Below are 14,672 nucleotides of genomic sequence, written 5' to 3'. Positions count from 1 at the left end.
CTATACGCAGACACAGGTGCACCACCGCCACTAACCGCAGCAGCGACCCCATACGGACATATACGTACCTTACTGTGTTACAGCGCCCCGCGACGGGGTTACACCACCGAACTCACCGAACTTAGTTCGGTGGGTTACACCGCCACCACCACACAGCACCGCGCCGCAGAGCCTACCATTACCTACTGAGCATTAGCTTGCTTATACCGCTATAAAATGTAATAAATCACCATCGAGAATGGAGAAATTACTTCAGACAATGATACTGGTGAGTTCTTCTTGAATCTAACAAAAACGAGCTATTGCAGCTTTTCGTGAGGGTTTTGGATCATGGTTGATGAATGTTTATTTTCCCATAGTCCCATATGTAGAATAATATGTTGGTTTTGTAACCTTTTTTTTTTTTGGGGGGGGGGGGAGAATACTGTCAACTGATAATGATATGAATAGTGATAATGTGCCTTTCTCTTTCTTTGCCATAATCTTCTTCTTGTGATTTCATCATCATCTTCTTCCTCTTCCTTGTGAGTGGCCCTCTATTAAAAAAAGAAGGTCAACGTTGCATTTAATATTCCACAGTAATTTATCTTGATAATCCCTACAATGAGTGACAATGAATCATTGAATGATGAATCGTTGAATGATGTATGGTAACCCTACTACATATCGACCGCCCTTATTGAAACTGACCGCGTAGTATTGGCGCACAGAACGCTTAGTACGCACTGCACTGCGCGCAGAGCACACAAAAATGGATTGGCTTTGACTGTTTGTTAGACAGAAAGATCCGTCTGTCCGGAGGAGTCTTTTACTTTTATGACGTTATCGGTTATCGCTCTCCTCCGTAGACATGTATAAGGAGGGGATCCGTGAAGCCAGACACAGTCTCCGTGAAACATTTCCCCGACGACCAGATACAAACCGATCTTTTGGTCAAACTTATTGTGTGATGAAGATGAATAATTGTTATGTCATGATATTACACTAATACAGTAACCATCATCATCGTCATTCATCATTACTGGCATCATCACCGTTATTTTATATCATTTAGCAATACTTTTCAAACAGTTTCCACAATCTTTCATTAGATTAAGATCTAGTCTGTTACTTTAACTAGATTAGAAGCAACAATTTCTGTACTAGATACACCAACACCAGACTGGGCCATGGGATGGCAGGGTGAGAAAAAGTCTTCCTTGTCAATTCTTAATCAGGAACATTATGGATTTTAATGTGACTGACTCAACATGTTGTTTGAATACACTTTCTGGCATAATAGAATATATGGTGACAAGATATCACTCTGGGTTATCAGTATGTTCAGTAGTGACTTTTGCCCCCCCCCCCCCCACCTTTTTTTTACCCCGGAAGTGGCACCTGAAAAAAAAAGAAGAAAAATTGAATGTGGTTACTCTTGCCGGTTACACGTTGAATTCAAAGTGGGTAAGGCTTTTTTTGTTTGTTTGTTTATTTGTTTGTGTTTTTTATATTGGTTGTTGTTGTTGTATGTTTTTATTGTTTTGTTTTTTTTTTGGGGGGGGGGGGTTGTTTTGTTTTGTTTTGCTTTTTGCTTGTCAGGTGAAGAAACCCATCCGGAAGTGGAATCAGAAAGTTGCACTGAAGGACTTTTTTTTTTTTTTTTTTTAATTTACTGTTAGCTGATGAAACCCGGAAGTGGCAGGAGAAATTGCACTAGAGGCCTTTATTTTATTTTATTTTATTTTTTTTTTTGCTTGCTAACTCTGATGAAACCCGGAAGTGGCACCAGAAATATAAACTGCCCCCCACTTTTGAAAACGTGGTGCCGGCCATGATAGGCCTAATGGGAGACACTTATAAAAACAACTCAAACACACGCACAATCATACGCAAACATGCACCACTCAAACATCCCCACACACATTCCTGCTCATTCATATCGGGTACGCACTTTTACATAGACACAGTTCATTAAATGCAATATACACTTCTATGGAGCATTACTTCATCACATTTGGCATCATTCTTTTATGTTGCTAAAACCACAAACATAAAATATTTTACAAAGACATTTTGACATAAAAGTAGAAGTTAATCTGTGACACAATATTTTCAAATCCACATTGAGATTTTCATTTGCAGACATTAAAATTCATCATTCCTTACAGATTTCTTTGGCTTATCATGCATGGTGTGAAGAGAATGAATGCTCAAGAATCAAGTCACGCATTGCATATTCGATCCTTGAAAAGGTAAGTCTGTAAAAGCAGAATTGAGTTATGAAGTTTTAACTACAGCAATACATTCAAAAATTACTTTCAAGAAGAACAGATAGAATCTACTTGATAGATTCTAGATATGATTTAAAACCATTTTTTTTTTAATGTTTACCTGTTGGCCTATGTTTGGAATGTTTAAACCTAGCACTCTTTTGTAGGCTTCCGCAGAAACTGTTATCGAGTCATACAGCCATACTACTTTATTGATAACTTGCTTCTGTGAACTCATCATTTATCCTCGCAAATTATACAATGTAATGAAGGTCTTAACTCCTTTTCACTTCGTAACTCTTGAATTTCATGAGATGTACAAGTGTTGGAATAAAATGGAAAGAATTATATTATCCTCAGTTCCCTACAGGTCAATCAAGTGACTGATTGGCCTCATGAATGCTTTAACTCTTCAGAGCTGATTGGAATGATAACAACCAGCGAGATCTGTTTCATATAAGTAATGAAGAGAAGTTTCCATGTGATCTTGTGACGTTGCAAATGAGTGTCAAACATCATGTTCTACTCTTTTTCCACTTGTTTAAACTACTTCTTTAATCAGGGATTGATGTCCAAATTGGCATTGTGTGAAAATCATTCTTCACACATCTTTGAAATGCTAAATTTTTAAAAGTCATATCTTCTATCCCTCAGCAGTATGACATTTACAAGCTTTTTATGACAAAACAGTCACAGAATGATCAAAAAGTATGCCATAGCACAGGATAATCTTTAAGTACTCTATTTGTAATTGTTGTGTATTAAAACTCAAGGTTTTCAACTAACCTGCAAGTCTGGTGTGAAGATTTCTATGTCAAGTGATCAGTATCTGGTATTATCATCCCTTTTCTGCTCCAAATGTTCAGTCTTTTTTGTCCATCATGGAGAAAGAGGGACTGCAGCCAGGACCGGAATGCCCCTTGAAACAGGATCGGAACATGTACTGGGACAACGAAAGGCACAAGGCTTCTGAGGCCTCTAACAACTGGCAATGTCTCTACTGTGGGAAGGCCTTCTACAGTGAAAGGTTCCTCGACAATCACTTCGTCAACAAGCATCCAAACACAGTGTTCCGGGTGAGAAGATGTTTTGAGCACCAAGATAAAGAAAGTGTGAATAAAAACATCACTATTCATGCATACTCCACGGATATTTTTAATTGTATGGTCATTATCAAATTTGCTTGCCCATCTGTCTTTCCTATGAGCATGTTTGTTTATCTCCATGTGGAAATTTGGGTTGCATGATAGCTCGGTACAAGGGTTGACATGTAGGATTAATAGCTGAAGAGATTTTGTCAACATATTAGTTTAAGGCCACTGAGGGTCCCTTCTCTCACCTCAAAGTACCATACCTGAGCAGGATACATTGTGATATGCAGAGGCACCTTGCTCAACCTCATACTCCTGCTTGTCACAAGGTCAGATTTATTTTATATTACCCACAGCAGATTGCAACACAGGGTGTAGACCTCGAGACAAGTCAAAGTTCATCAAGCTATTTCATCATTTGCCAGAAATGGAAGGAGATTTTGTTTCTTTATTTCCTAGTATCTGTAACTGCTAGCTATGAATTGGGTAAATATACTTTCTTGTTGAAAGCAGTGAACTGAGTATAAAATACATTTCTATTGACATTTCAAATAGGATAATGAAAATCATTAAAGTATGTGAATGCATTGTGTGGACACATCCATGTTCCTGCTGCTATCAGACACTTTCCAGCCACAATGCCTGTTAACATGTTCTCTTTGCAGGGAGCAAATGCAGTATGCCTGGCTGACCACTGTGACTACCTGCGCTGTGATGTGATCTCAGAAAGCAAGAAGTCGTCCTACTGGGAAGAAGCGCTCTGCAAGCAGAGGGAACTGGAAGATCTAAATAAAAAGTGTTGGGTGGGTGCTAACCTTGTGATGATTTTTCACCTCATTTACAGTAATCCCACGATGATATGGGATGATGCCTGTTCATAATTCTCCTTTGAACGTAGAGCATAATGTTATTTATTGCTGTAAACATGATTCATGATAAGTCGTTCCCATGTTAAGTGGCCACTACTTGGCTAAGTTGATGTTTCTGTTTGTGCAGCTTCAAAGTAATTATATGTTTATGTTATTTCTGTCTTCGATCCTTCTTATACAGAGTATCATGAAGATGTGCATTCCACCACAAGTTACTGGTACTGACAGATATGAGCTTTTAGGTTTGTATTACATTGTTTACAGATAAGTGTGTTTGTGTGAACAGAGTAGCATAGATGTGTAGGGCATTGGGCACTTGCACAGGATATCCCTAGATCTTTTCCCTTCAGGTACTCATACATCCTTGATGCATGGTGTTTCGCCCATGATACCTCTCCTCTCTCAGATGTAAAATGGATGCCTTATAATGCTGTGTTAATAATACTGGTATTATACTGGTAGGACCATCAGCCAATGTACTTCTAATTACTGACATCTGTGACAAGGGAAGCTCAATAACACATTGAAATCCTCTTGCACAAAATTTGTCCCAAATGAAAGGTCACCCTTGTGTGTAGATGCACATAAGAACTTCTTATTTGTAAATCAAGAGTATTCATCTTTTTATAAGCAGCTATCGTGATAATGATGGTCAATTCAGCAACCCAGGAGAAGTGATGTAGCATAGACCCTCAATATTTAGAAGCTAAGGGTGCATTTGAGCACTCTCCTAAAGCAAACTGTACCCTACCGTACCCGTGCCAGAGGAGCACTCAGATGTTCCTAAAGTGTAACATGCCGCACTGTACCGAGCCAAAAATGGACCACTTCCCGATGTGCTCCAAAAGTGTACCAAAAGCATACCAAAAGTTCGCCTGTGAGAATGTGCATAGCATGCACATACATCATAATGCAAAGAGTTCATTCTCTTTATTTAGGGTATCTGTAAGTAGTTCAAGTTTGCCATGGGAATGACCCTCTTGCTACAACATGTGTGACCCCTTCCAAAAATAACCCATAAGGTATACTTTCCCCACAGAGTGCCCGAATGCTCCAAATCTGGCACAGTTCAGTATAGTACGCTTTAGTTCAGCATGCTTTGGTTCGCTTTAGAGTGCTCAAATGCACCCTAACACGGTCAACCAAGCCAAAAGTCGAATCCAAATGTGTTTAAAATCCATTGAATGTTATCATCCGCAGAAGAGATGAAAACTGCTGTGTGTTCTTATCTAACCTGTGACAAGTACTGGGAGAATCCATACAGTGAGGTGAGATATCTTGAGTTTGTAAGCAGCCATGTCTTCTCTTCAAGATGTATGTGTAGGAGCCAGCTTCTTGCACAGAAAGAAAATAAAATCTTATATAAGATTATATCACACTCGATATTGATAATAATGATGACAATAATAATTATAATGATTATTTGGATAGTGATGGTATCAATGATGATGATAATGATTAATGCAGAACAGTTCTTTTTAATAAGATATTTTATTGTTATTCAGGCGCGGTGGAGCACCCCAATTTGCATCTCATTATAGCCCCGTTCTATTTGAATTTCCAACGGGCATCCACGGCTGCCCGAAACTGTGTGCATGAAAAAGTCAAATCTTTACCTTCTCCTTGTGCCGCTATGCGTGCCGCTAGTAAGCTCAAACTTCCCACACTATCTAAGTTTTTAAAAACCTTCCTTTTGATGAAAAAAATATGAAATTTGCTGCACTAGAACTTGAGATATTGAAGCGTTTTGAAAATCACCTCTCGCAAAACATGCTCTCTGTTTTTTTCCGACTGGACTATGGCCGGGCTCCAATGTGTCCGAAATTGGCAACATAAGTTCATCAGGCCTCAATCCATATATGGTGAAAGTTTTCGCTTGGTTCCACCTGTACTTTTTGAGAAATCAACTTGTTTCTACAGGGTTTGGAATAGAAAATTATAGTCAGCGAAACAATTGAAAATGACGTCATTTCTTTTCCTGTAATATTAGGCATGCGTGGTACGTGAGATTCAGGATTTCGTGCTCATTGTTGGTTTGCATGTGACGCAGTCAATTTTGCTGAGTGTCGCACGGCGGTACGGTGACTGCTGAGCTGCTGCCGCGCACGCTGCATGCAGCAATGCGTTGTGTGTGCTGTTACATGCAACGCTATACAGTGACGCGATTATATATACATGGGACCGACCTGTACGCTTTGCGTTCGTGTCATTTTTGACATCACCTTCTGTTTTTTTCCGACACAACCATGGCCGGGAATATTACGGTATGATATTTAAAATGCAAGCAGATAAATAAATTTCGGTGTACTTTGTTCGAATGGCGCTTTGGTTCCGCAATCACACTTCGTGAATTTTAGGATGATTTTCGAGGCATATTTTTGGTGATTTTGCTCGCCAGGTTTTCGCTAAAATTTCACATTTTATCATTATCAAATCCTTGAATATGTTATATGTGCATATTCGGACATGTTTTCAAATTCAAACTAACTCAATTTTAATCCGAAAATAGGTTTCCTTAAATTGTTATTAGCTTGAGAAGTTGTTTACTTTTTCTCAACTACGCGAGTACATGTTGTTTACTTTATGCAAATGAGGCTCGGCTGCCGATGGATTTCTGCGAGATAATTGGGGTGCTCCACCGCGCCTGTATTATTGTTATTACTATTGTTATTTGTTTTATTTTTACTATCATTATCTTCATCATTGTTATTTCTATGATAATTAGGGTAGTTGAAATGATTTTTTGATGTTTGTTGCATTTCTCACTGCCCATGGTGTGTTATGTAAAGTTATTTTGAATTAACTCATTGTGAAGAATTACATATATGCATGAACTTGTTCAGTGTAACAATGGTAGCCGATATGCCAAACATTTGTCATAATGGCAGTACCGTGAAAACTTATTTTCACAAGGGTTTAATTTTCACGAATTTTGCAAATCACATCGCATTGTGAACAGACGGGCAGTAGTACACCTACAATAGCCTTGGTGTCAAATTTCGAAAACAACATCTTGCGATATTGTCTGTGTTGCCTCATTTACAAAAACAAAAACAAAAACAAAAAATCTGTACTTGAAAACATAACGGCTTTTACTGTATTAGTGACATTTAACCCACTGAGGACGAGTCCCGAGTATACTCGGGCAAGCATCTATGGGAAATGCGTGTTCTGGCAAAGTCAAACTTTCCTCAGCGTGTTAAGAGCATACTTGTGAACCTTGGCAATGCAGTCTATATTTCTTTTGTTCTTCACTACTCAGCCTTCTCCAAGAGTGACAGCTGCATACATCGTTGCCACTGTATTCATGGTGTTTGGCTTCATCATGTATTACACCATGGCATGTGCTCACTTATAGTAAGTTTCTGCTTCCATTTGAAATCTGAACAGCGATATGTGTGAAAAGCCCTGGTGTGCTGCAAGGATGGGACTTATTTTAATGGAGGGAAGAAAAGCTACAGAAACAACAAAAGCTAGAGACACATACGTACAAGCCCCCAGCAACCAGCAGTCAAGGCTGTTGGAGTTCGTGTACTCCACAGTGGCTTGTTCTCTCTTTTAGTAACTGCTGTCTACCAATAGCTCTATAGCAGTGTGTGGGAGTTTGTGATGGAATATCTGATGTGTTTTGAACACATGATTGGAAAAGAACCAAAACAAACAAACAAAGAGGTTCTACAGGAAAAATAAGAGCCAAATGTTGATGTAAATGTATTGATATATCTGTTTGTTTCTTAATTCTATTACAGTATTTCACTACTTTTTAGAGTGCATGTCGGCAGCACGTATTTTCACAACTTCAAAGAGAGAATCACAATTCTTCCTCTTCTAAATGAAACCTTGATGATCTTCATACCATATGCCTCTTGGCTTAATGTAGAGTATTCAATGAAAGATTTGTTTGCCTCTAGAAAATTATGATTGCTGTTTTTTTAAGCATTTTTTCCCCACAGATAAATGATTGACCAGTTGTGCCAAAAAACAAATTAATACCAGTGTCATATTCATTGAAAGTCAATAGATGAGTATCAAAGTCCATTTTCATACTCTATGAAGTCAATACATCTACTTGTTTTTGGTCTCAAACTTTTAAACCCAAATGTTACTACTGTTACGACCCAAATCACGCAGAGAATGATTGCACTAAAGAACCTATATGTTAATGTTCAGGCGGTTTTATAATGGTGATATTTCTGATATTAATGCTTTTATATCAGAACAATAACAATGCAATCACTACCATGACAATTGATCTGTTTGGACAGTTACGATGATGTCGCGCTCGCGGACAGCGACGGTCTGGTGAGGCACAAGTCTAGGCTTCATGACAGTCGCCGATACGTCAGCCGTCCTCCCCCTGAGGGCCAGTCAATACGAAGCAGACAAGGACTGGTGGCTGGAAGGTGACAAAGGCTACGGGATGGAGACAGCCACTCCAAAACAATTGAAGAATCCAAACAACTTTGTTCTGGCACTATCTCCTTGTCCGATCTGACATTGTATGTGTCACCTGATGATGATGTGTGTGTAAAGCATAACCAACAAGTTGCCATGCTTTTATGTCATAGCTCTTGAATGTCTGTTAGAATTACTTCTCCAGAGATAAGGGGCAAAAGTGTCGAGACGCCATTTTGAAATCTGACAGTCATGTTCTGCAACCACAGCCACACATTGTTGATGTGTTGGCCATTGGACACTGCCATGTTGCACGTAGGAGATCATAAACAGAAGCATCATAAGACACTGGGAGTACTGCTTTTGTGAAAACTTATGTAGATTGTCTAAGTCAGAGAGTTGCATTGATACACCGTACAGTACTCTTCCGGTATGTAACCCTGAGACTTATTGCCACAGTGCCTTGACAGTACTCGGCAGTTGAGACATGTTGTTTAAAGTTGTGACACTTTAAAAGGAGCTGCCCTTGCTTGCAAGCATTCATACTCTTAAAAAAGTGAAAAGCAGATAGTGAGAGAGAGAGAGAGAGAGAGAGGGGAGGAGGAAAAAAAATATTGTATCTTCAAATTGTAGTTAAGTGTGAGTGTAAATCAAATATCCCTTAGCTTTATGAGTAATGCAATTTTCTGTATGTTTTGGTATTTAGCTTTCAGATCAGTTTTTGTTTGTGACAGTTGCTTGTGAATACATAGTAGAGTGTATCTACAGATGATTGTTTGTGGATGAATATTGGTTTTTATTTACTATTTATATCATGGACAGCAAAGAAGTGAGCACATGCACATTCCTTAGCAGAAAAAAAAAAAGAAGAAGCAAGTAAATGTCAAGACAGGAAACTCCAGAGTATTGGTATGTAGTTGTACATGCATTGATGTCTTTCTCATTTGTGAGGGAATTCTAATTTGATGCAATGAAAAAGAAACTGAACTGCATTTGGAAGAAGTTTTTTCCAGATGAGGGAAACTGAATCTATGAATTTCCATTATGAATTTCATTGTATTGAAGTGGTGATGAAATTCAGTAATGCTTGATTTCTTTTAGTCTCCAGAGATTTACAGTCACCACTGCTAAATTGGGATGACTTGGGAGTAAGGCCTTTGTTCTAATTAAATGACTATCCCACACGAAATGGTCATGCATTGATTGCAAGATCTCTATATTTTGCTTGTGCCTACATGTGACATCCTGACTCGCGCACACACACCTGGATATAACCAACAAGTGCAGCTCAGACTTCATTATGTGATCATAATTGTGTGCATTCATAGATTCATTGATGACTTTTTCCCCCAGAAATCTGTTTTGAAAGCAAATTTTGTTGTATAACCTTAGGATTGATATGCTTGAATATAAGCAATAAAAAATAAAAAATAGAAATGAAATGAGGATGGAAAGCAATGTACTTCCTCGAGACTTAATATGCACTAAATCCTGTATTTATTGATTATTCTTTCTCCAGCAAGACACATTTTATACAAATTTCCTGTTTTGACAAATATCTGATGAGAGATGTGTCTTGTTTAACCAGTGTCCTGTCCCATTTCAACAATAGAAATGACCTATGTACCTTGAAAGTGTTGCTGTGATTTTGCAACTTCAGTGCAGTGTTTGTGTTTATCTTGGTCCCAAGGAAGTGTTAGTGACTAAATATACATACATACATGTGTGTGTGTGTGTGTGTGTGTGTGTGTGTGTGTGTGTGTGTGTGTTTGTGTGTATATATATATGTGTGTGTGTTAAAGGTTGGGAATCCCATTTGCATGCCTCAAATGAAAAGTTGTATAAATACAGTGGTATGTTGAAGAGAGTATCATTTTAGAAACTCCCATAAAGTATTGAAAGTGTAAGGTAACATTTAGTACATTTTTATTGACCATTAGATTTTGAATTGAATTTTTTTGGGGGGCTCACCGTAAATTCCAGTACATTACTAGGCTACCTTTGCAGACCCATGCACTGCATGTGTGTCCATCATGTCTGTTTTGTGAAGAAAGTTCATCAAAACTTACAAACATTTCTACATACATTCTTGCCACACACTCTATATGTTATTACATCAGCTCTTATACTTTTAGATTTGTGTTTATAGATAAGAAATACAGAAGACTGCAACAAAAAGGCTTAAGTGTGGCTGACAGAACTACTGAGTAGTTGAGTTTTGTGCATTATTCAAATTGTAGATAACTGTTGATTTCCAAATTTCTCAGCAGTGGCCTAAACAAGTCCCCCGAGGTTCATATTTAATGTTTTGCTGCATTTTGGGAGGTCTGTAAAAGGTATCCCCTACCTTTAAGTATTTTGTAGTTCACATATTGGTCAAACAATATCATTAGCAGGAGAACATACAGATTATTCCAGAAACTTATCATGCTGTAGCCCAACAGTTTATTTTCAATACACATTTTTTTTTTTTTTTTTTTTTTTTGGGGGGGGGGTCCTTGCCTTTTGTCAGGTGATTTACAGACTGATAGAGAACAATAACAGCAATCATAAATTTACCAACAAAGTTCCAAGGATGCCTATTTTAGTATGCAGAGAGACTAGGTACCCAGCATCATCGGCACATCCTGGTGGGAGCGTTATAGTATTACAGAACTATACCAGAATAATGAATATGCATGACGTTCATACATGTACTACTTTGCATGATATGTGATGTCATGTGATGATAAGTTATTGTGAATATGCTGTATGTATTTCATCACTAAAACTCTGAATCAACAGTTATGTAAAATTTGTATAATAATAATAATGATACAACACATTTATTATGCCATCTGCAGAGACTCCAACTCTCCCGTTTTCGACGGGAGATCTCCCGCCGGAAACCCATTTTTGCAAAATCTCCCGTTCTCCCGTTTGAGATCTAATTTCTCCCGCCCTGGCTCTTTGTCTCCCGTTGGAAGGAATTTCTTACTTATTTCTATCGTATGTTGAAAAAATAAGCCTTAGATAGCACAAGAGAGCATCTAGAACCCTAGGAACTTCGCGCTTCGCACACATCAAGTTGGAGTCTCCCGTTTGCTAGGGGTTTCAGGCGGGAGAATCTCCAGATCAGAAGGTGCTTTGGGTTGGAGTCTCTGCATCTGTCAAGTGCAACAATACAGATGTGCATTGGAAGAAGGAGAAGCCTATATTCCCAGGAAAATTCCAACACTAAATTTATACACATTAATTTTCATTCTGGTTTATTGTAAATCTTAAATCATTTACCAGTACTGAGAAAAGCATATATGCATTTAATTGTCCCAACAAAAACTAACATTTTATTCATAGACTGAATTATAATGATTGAGGCCAGCTGCGCAGCAGAGTGGTAGAGGCAATTTACGAATATGAGCTCTGCTTCTGCTTGTAGAAAGTATAATTTGTGAACCACAACATGTCTTTGTTTAGTCCTAGTCCGTGGGAATTCCCGGTGTTGATTATTGTTTTCAGTAGCTTTATGTGTCTGTCATCAAAGGCTTCTATATATCTTTTTATGGAATGCAGCATTGTAGGTTTGTTATCTTGTCGTTTGCTATATTGAAGTGTTGTGGGACTGGATGTTGGATTTGATTTCTGATGATGGTACTTTTGTGGTTGTTGATCCATCTGAAATTGTTGTTTCTCTGATGTAAAAAGCTTGGGGACATGGCTTAATTGCACATTAGACTGTATATCTTGCTGTTGCAGTCTGCTGGCGTTGGACGCAAGGTGTCACTGGGTCCCAGTTTGACTATCATTTACAAGATGGTAGCATATTTGACATCTGTTCCCACATTTTTGGTTGCCAGAATGCCAGGTGATCTAATCGATTTGCAGACACATGATTGTGTTAGCAAGCATTTAAGATAGATAGATTGATAGATAGATAGATAGATAGATAAATAGATAAATGGTACTTTATTGAGATATTCATGTCGTGCAGTCATAGGACTGAATTGCACATAGAATTACATTGTAAAAGAGACAACAAGGATTATGAAACAGGTATTCATACAAAAGAAACAAGTAAAATACAGACATTATAAAGCGAGGTATAAAGATAAAGAGGTGTAAAGCGAGGTATAAAGATTTGGTGGTTGTCTTTGGGCATGAAGGGAAGTGGACTGCTACTTCAGGAGATATTGAGGGAACATGGTTGGCCATTCCTTCCCAACCTCTTTCATTAATTGCTGTGGTGTTGGATGATATGTGGTTGCACAAACGTGCATGTGTGGGAGACATTAGGTTTGTGGCTCATGGCATTCAGCAAGGGTGCCTGGGTCAAATGCTTCGATACAGACACATTATTTTCTGACCACAGGGCATTTGTAGTGGTATCCGTTAAGCCAGGATAGACATTTAGATATATTATATATATATATATATATATATATATATATATATATATATATATATATATATATATATATATATATATATATATGAACCTCTCGTATCCAGACAAGTCGGGACCGGGGCTCATCCGGATAAGGGATTTGGCCAGATACGGGAGACTCGAATGCTTTATACATGTACATATACATACACATGTACTGATGTAGCCCATTGTAGTACCACATGTAGTAATGTGTATACTGCAACCTTTTCATTGTTACATTTGGGGATGTTTGGGGATGTTGAAATGTCTGAAGGTAAGCAATCTGGAAGGAAATTTGATGTAATGTATGCTAATCATGTTGGAAGTAATATGTAATTCATGTGTGTTTGGGTTGGAGTTGTCAAGGAGTTGGGAATCCCCCTTTCCTCCCGTAATTATTAGAAAAAAAAAAATCACGGCGAGATTGCGTCCGTATAATAGAGAGATCCGGATAAAGGGAGGCCGGATAAGAGAGGTTCAACTGTATATATATATAATATATATATATATATATATATAGTTGAGACAATGTAGATAACAGAAGATGACGCGTATATATACATATATATATATATATATATATATATATATATACATATATTTATATATATATATATATATATATATATATATATATATATATATATATATATATATATATATATATATATCATACATAGGTATAATATATAACTTTTTTCATTTATATGTATTAATATGACTCACATTTTTAGTCTACTATAACTCTGGTCCATAGAATCTTAGCATGGTATAAAAGTTTACTCATGAAACAGTTAATAAACACCTTCAGGTAGTGTCTCTTGAAATGTCAATCTATTTCATCTAATTTTGATTTGTTCTAAACTATGGAATAAAATAGAAACAACTACGATGTGTGTCAATATTGGTAAGTTAAAGTTACACATCAATAAATTATATATATATATATATATATATATATATATATATATATATATATATATATATATATATATATATATATATATATATTACATGTATATTCCTTAGCAGAAAAAAAAAATAAAATGTCAAGACGGGAAACTCCAGATTATTGGTATGCAGATGGACATACATTGATGTCTTTGTCATTTGTGAGGGAATTCTAATTTAATGCAATGAAGAAAAATAACAGAAAAAAAAAGTCTATTGAAATGTCAGTTCATGGAGGGAAGAGTCGAGAAGAGACGAGAATTAGGCATATGGAAAATAAAAACGATTTTGTTTTTGGTTTATCCTTTATAAGCAGAAGAGATATCCACTTCCCTCAAACGATAACACGCAGTCTGCCATAGGCCCTCGTACATCTCTCCACGTATAATATTTTCTTCTGATACTGGTAGTCATTACATGTAGCATGAACAAAGGTAAAGAAGAAACAGGGGGAAAAAACACTGTATAAATTCGATCTTTTTTTATTATTATTATTATTGTTGTTGTTGAGACGGTCCGCATTTTCCATGGCAGGTTGCGCACTGATTTCGCTATGGTGGCGCCATATCATGGACACTTGATGATGAGGGATTGATTGGTGGTTTGAGAAGCACCAAGAAACTGCAACGGGTCGGTAAATGCACGCAATGAAGTACACTGGTTGTTAATGCGTGTATGTTGTGTGTACAAACCCTGTACACACGCCGAG

The 14,672-nt window shown here is 37.4% G+C and overlaps 1 protein-coding gene across 1 annotated transcript; it reads left to right on the top strand.

Moving 5' to 3' along the window:
* Positions 1 to 151: 151 nt before the first annotated feature.
* LOC140232734 (uncharacterized) lies at positions 152 to 10,069 on the top strand. Its single transcript, XM_072312851.1, has 8 exons — positions 152 to 268; positions 2,151 to 2,234; positions 3,119 to 3,328; positions 4,009 to 4,146; positions 4,394 to 4,454; positions 5,413 to 5,480; positions 7,475 to 7,569; positions 8,478 to 10,069. The coding sequence occupies exons 1-8, from the start codon at positions 239 to 241 to the stop codon at positions 8,617 to 8,619; spliced, it is 828 nt and encodes a 275-aa protein (XP_072168952.1). The 5' UTR covers positions 152 to 238; the 3' UTR covers positions 8,620 to 10,069.
* The last annotated feature ends 4,603 nt before the right edge of the window (positions 10,070 to 14,672 follow it).

The sequence above is a fragment of the Diadema setosum genome, chromosome 9 (assembly GCF_964275005.1).
Source record: "Diadema setosum chromosome 9, eeDiaSeto1, whole genome shotgun sequence".
In the NCBI taxonomy this organism is placed as follows: Eukaryota; Metazoa; Echinodermata; class Echinoidea; order Diadematoida; family Diadematidae; genus Diadema; species Diadema setosum.
This window is presented reverse-complemented; position numbering and strand designations above follow the sequence as displayed.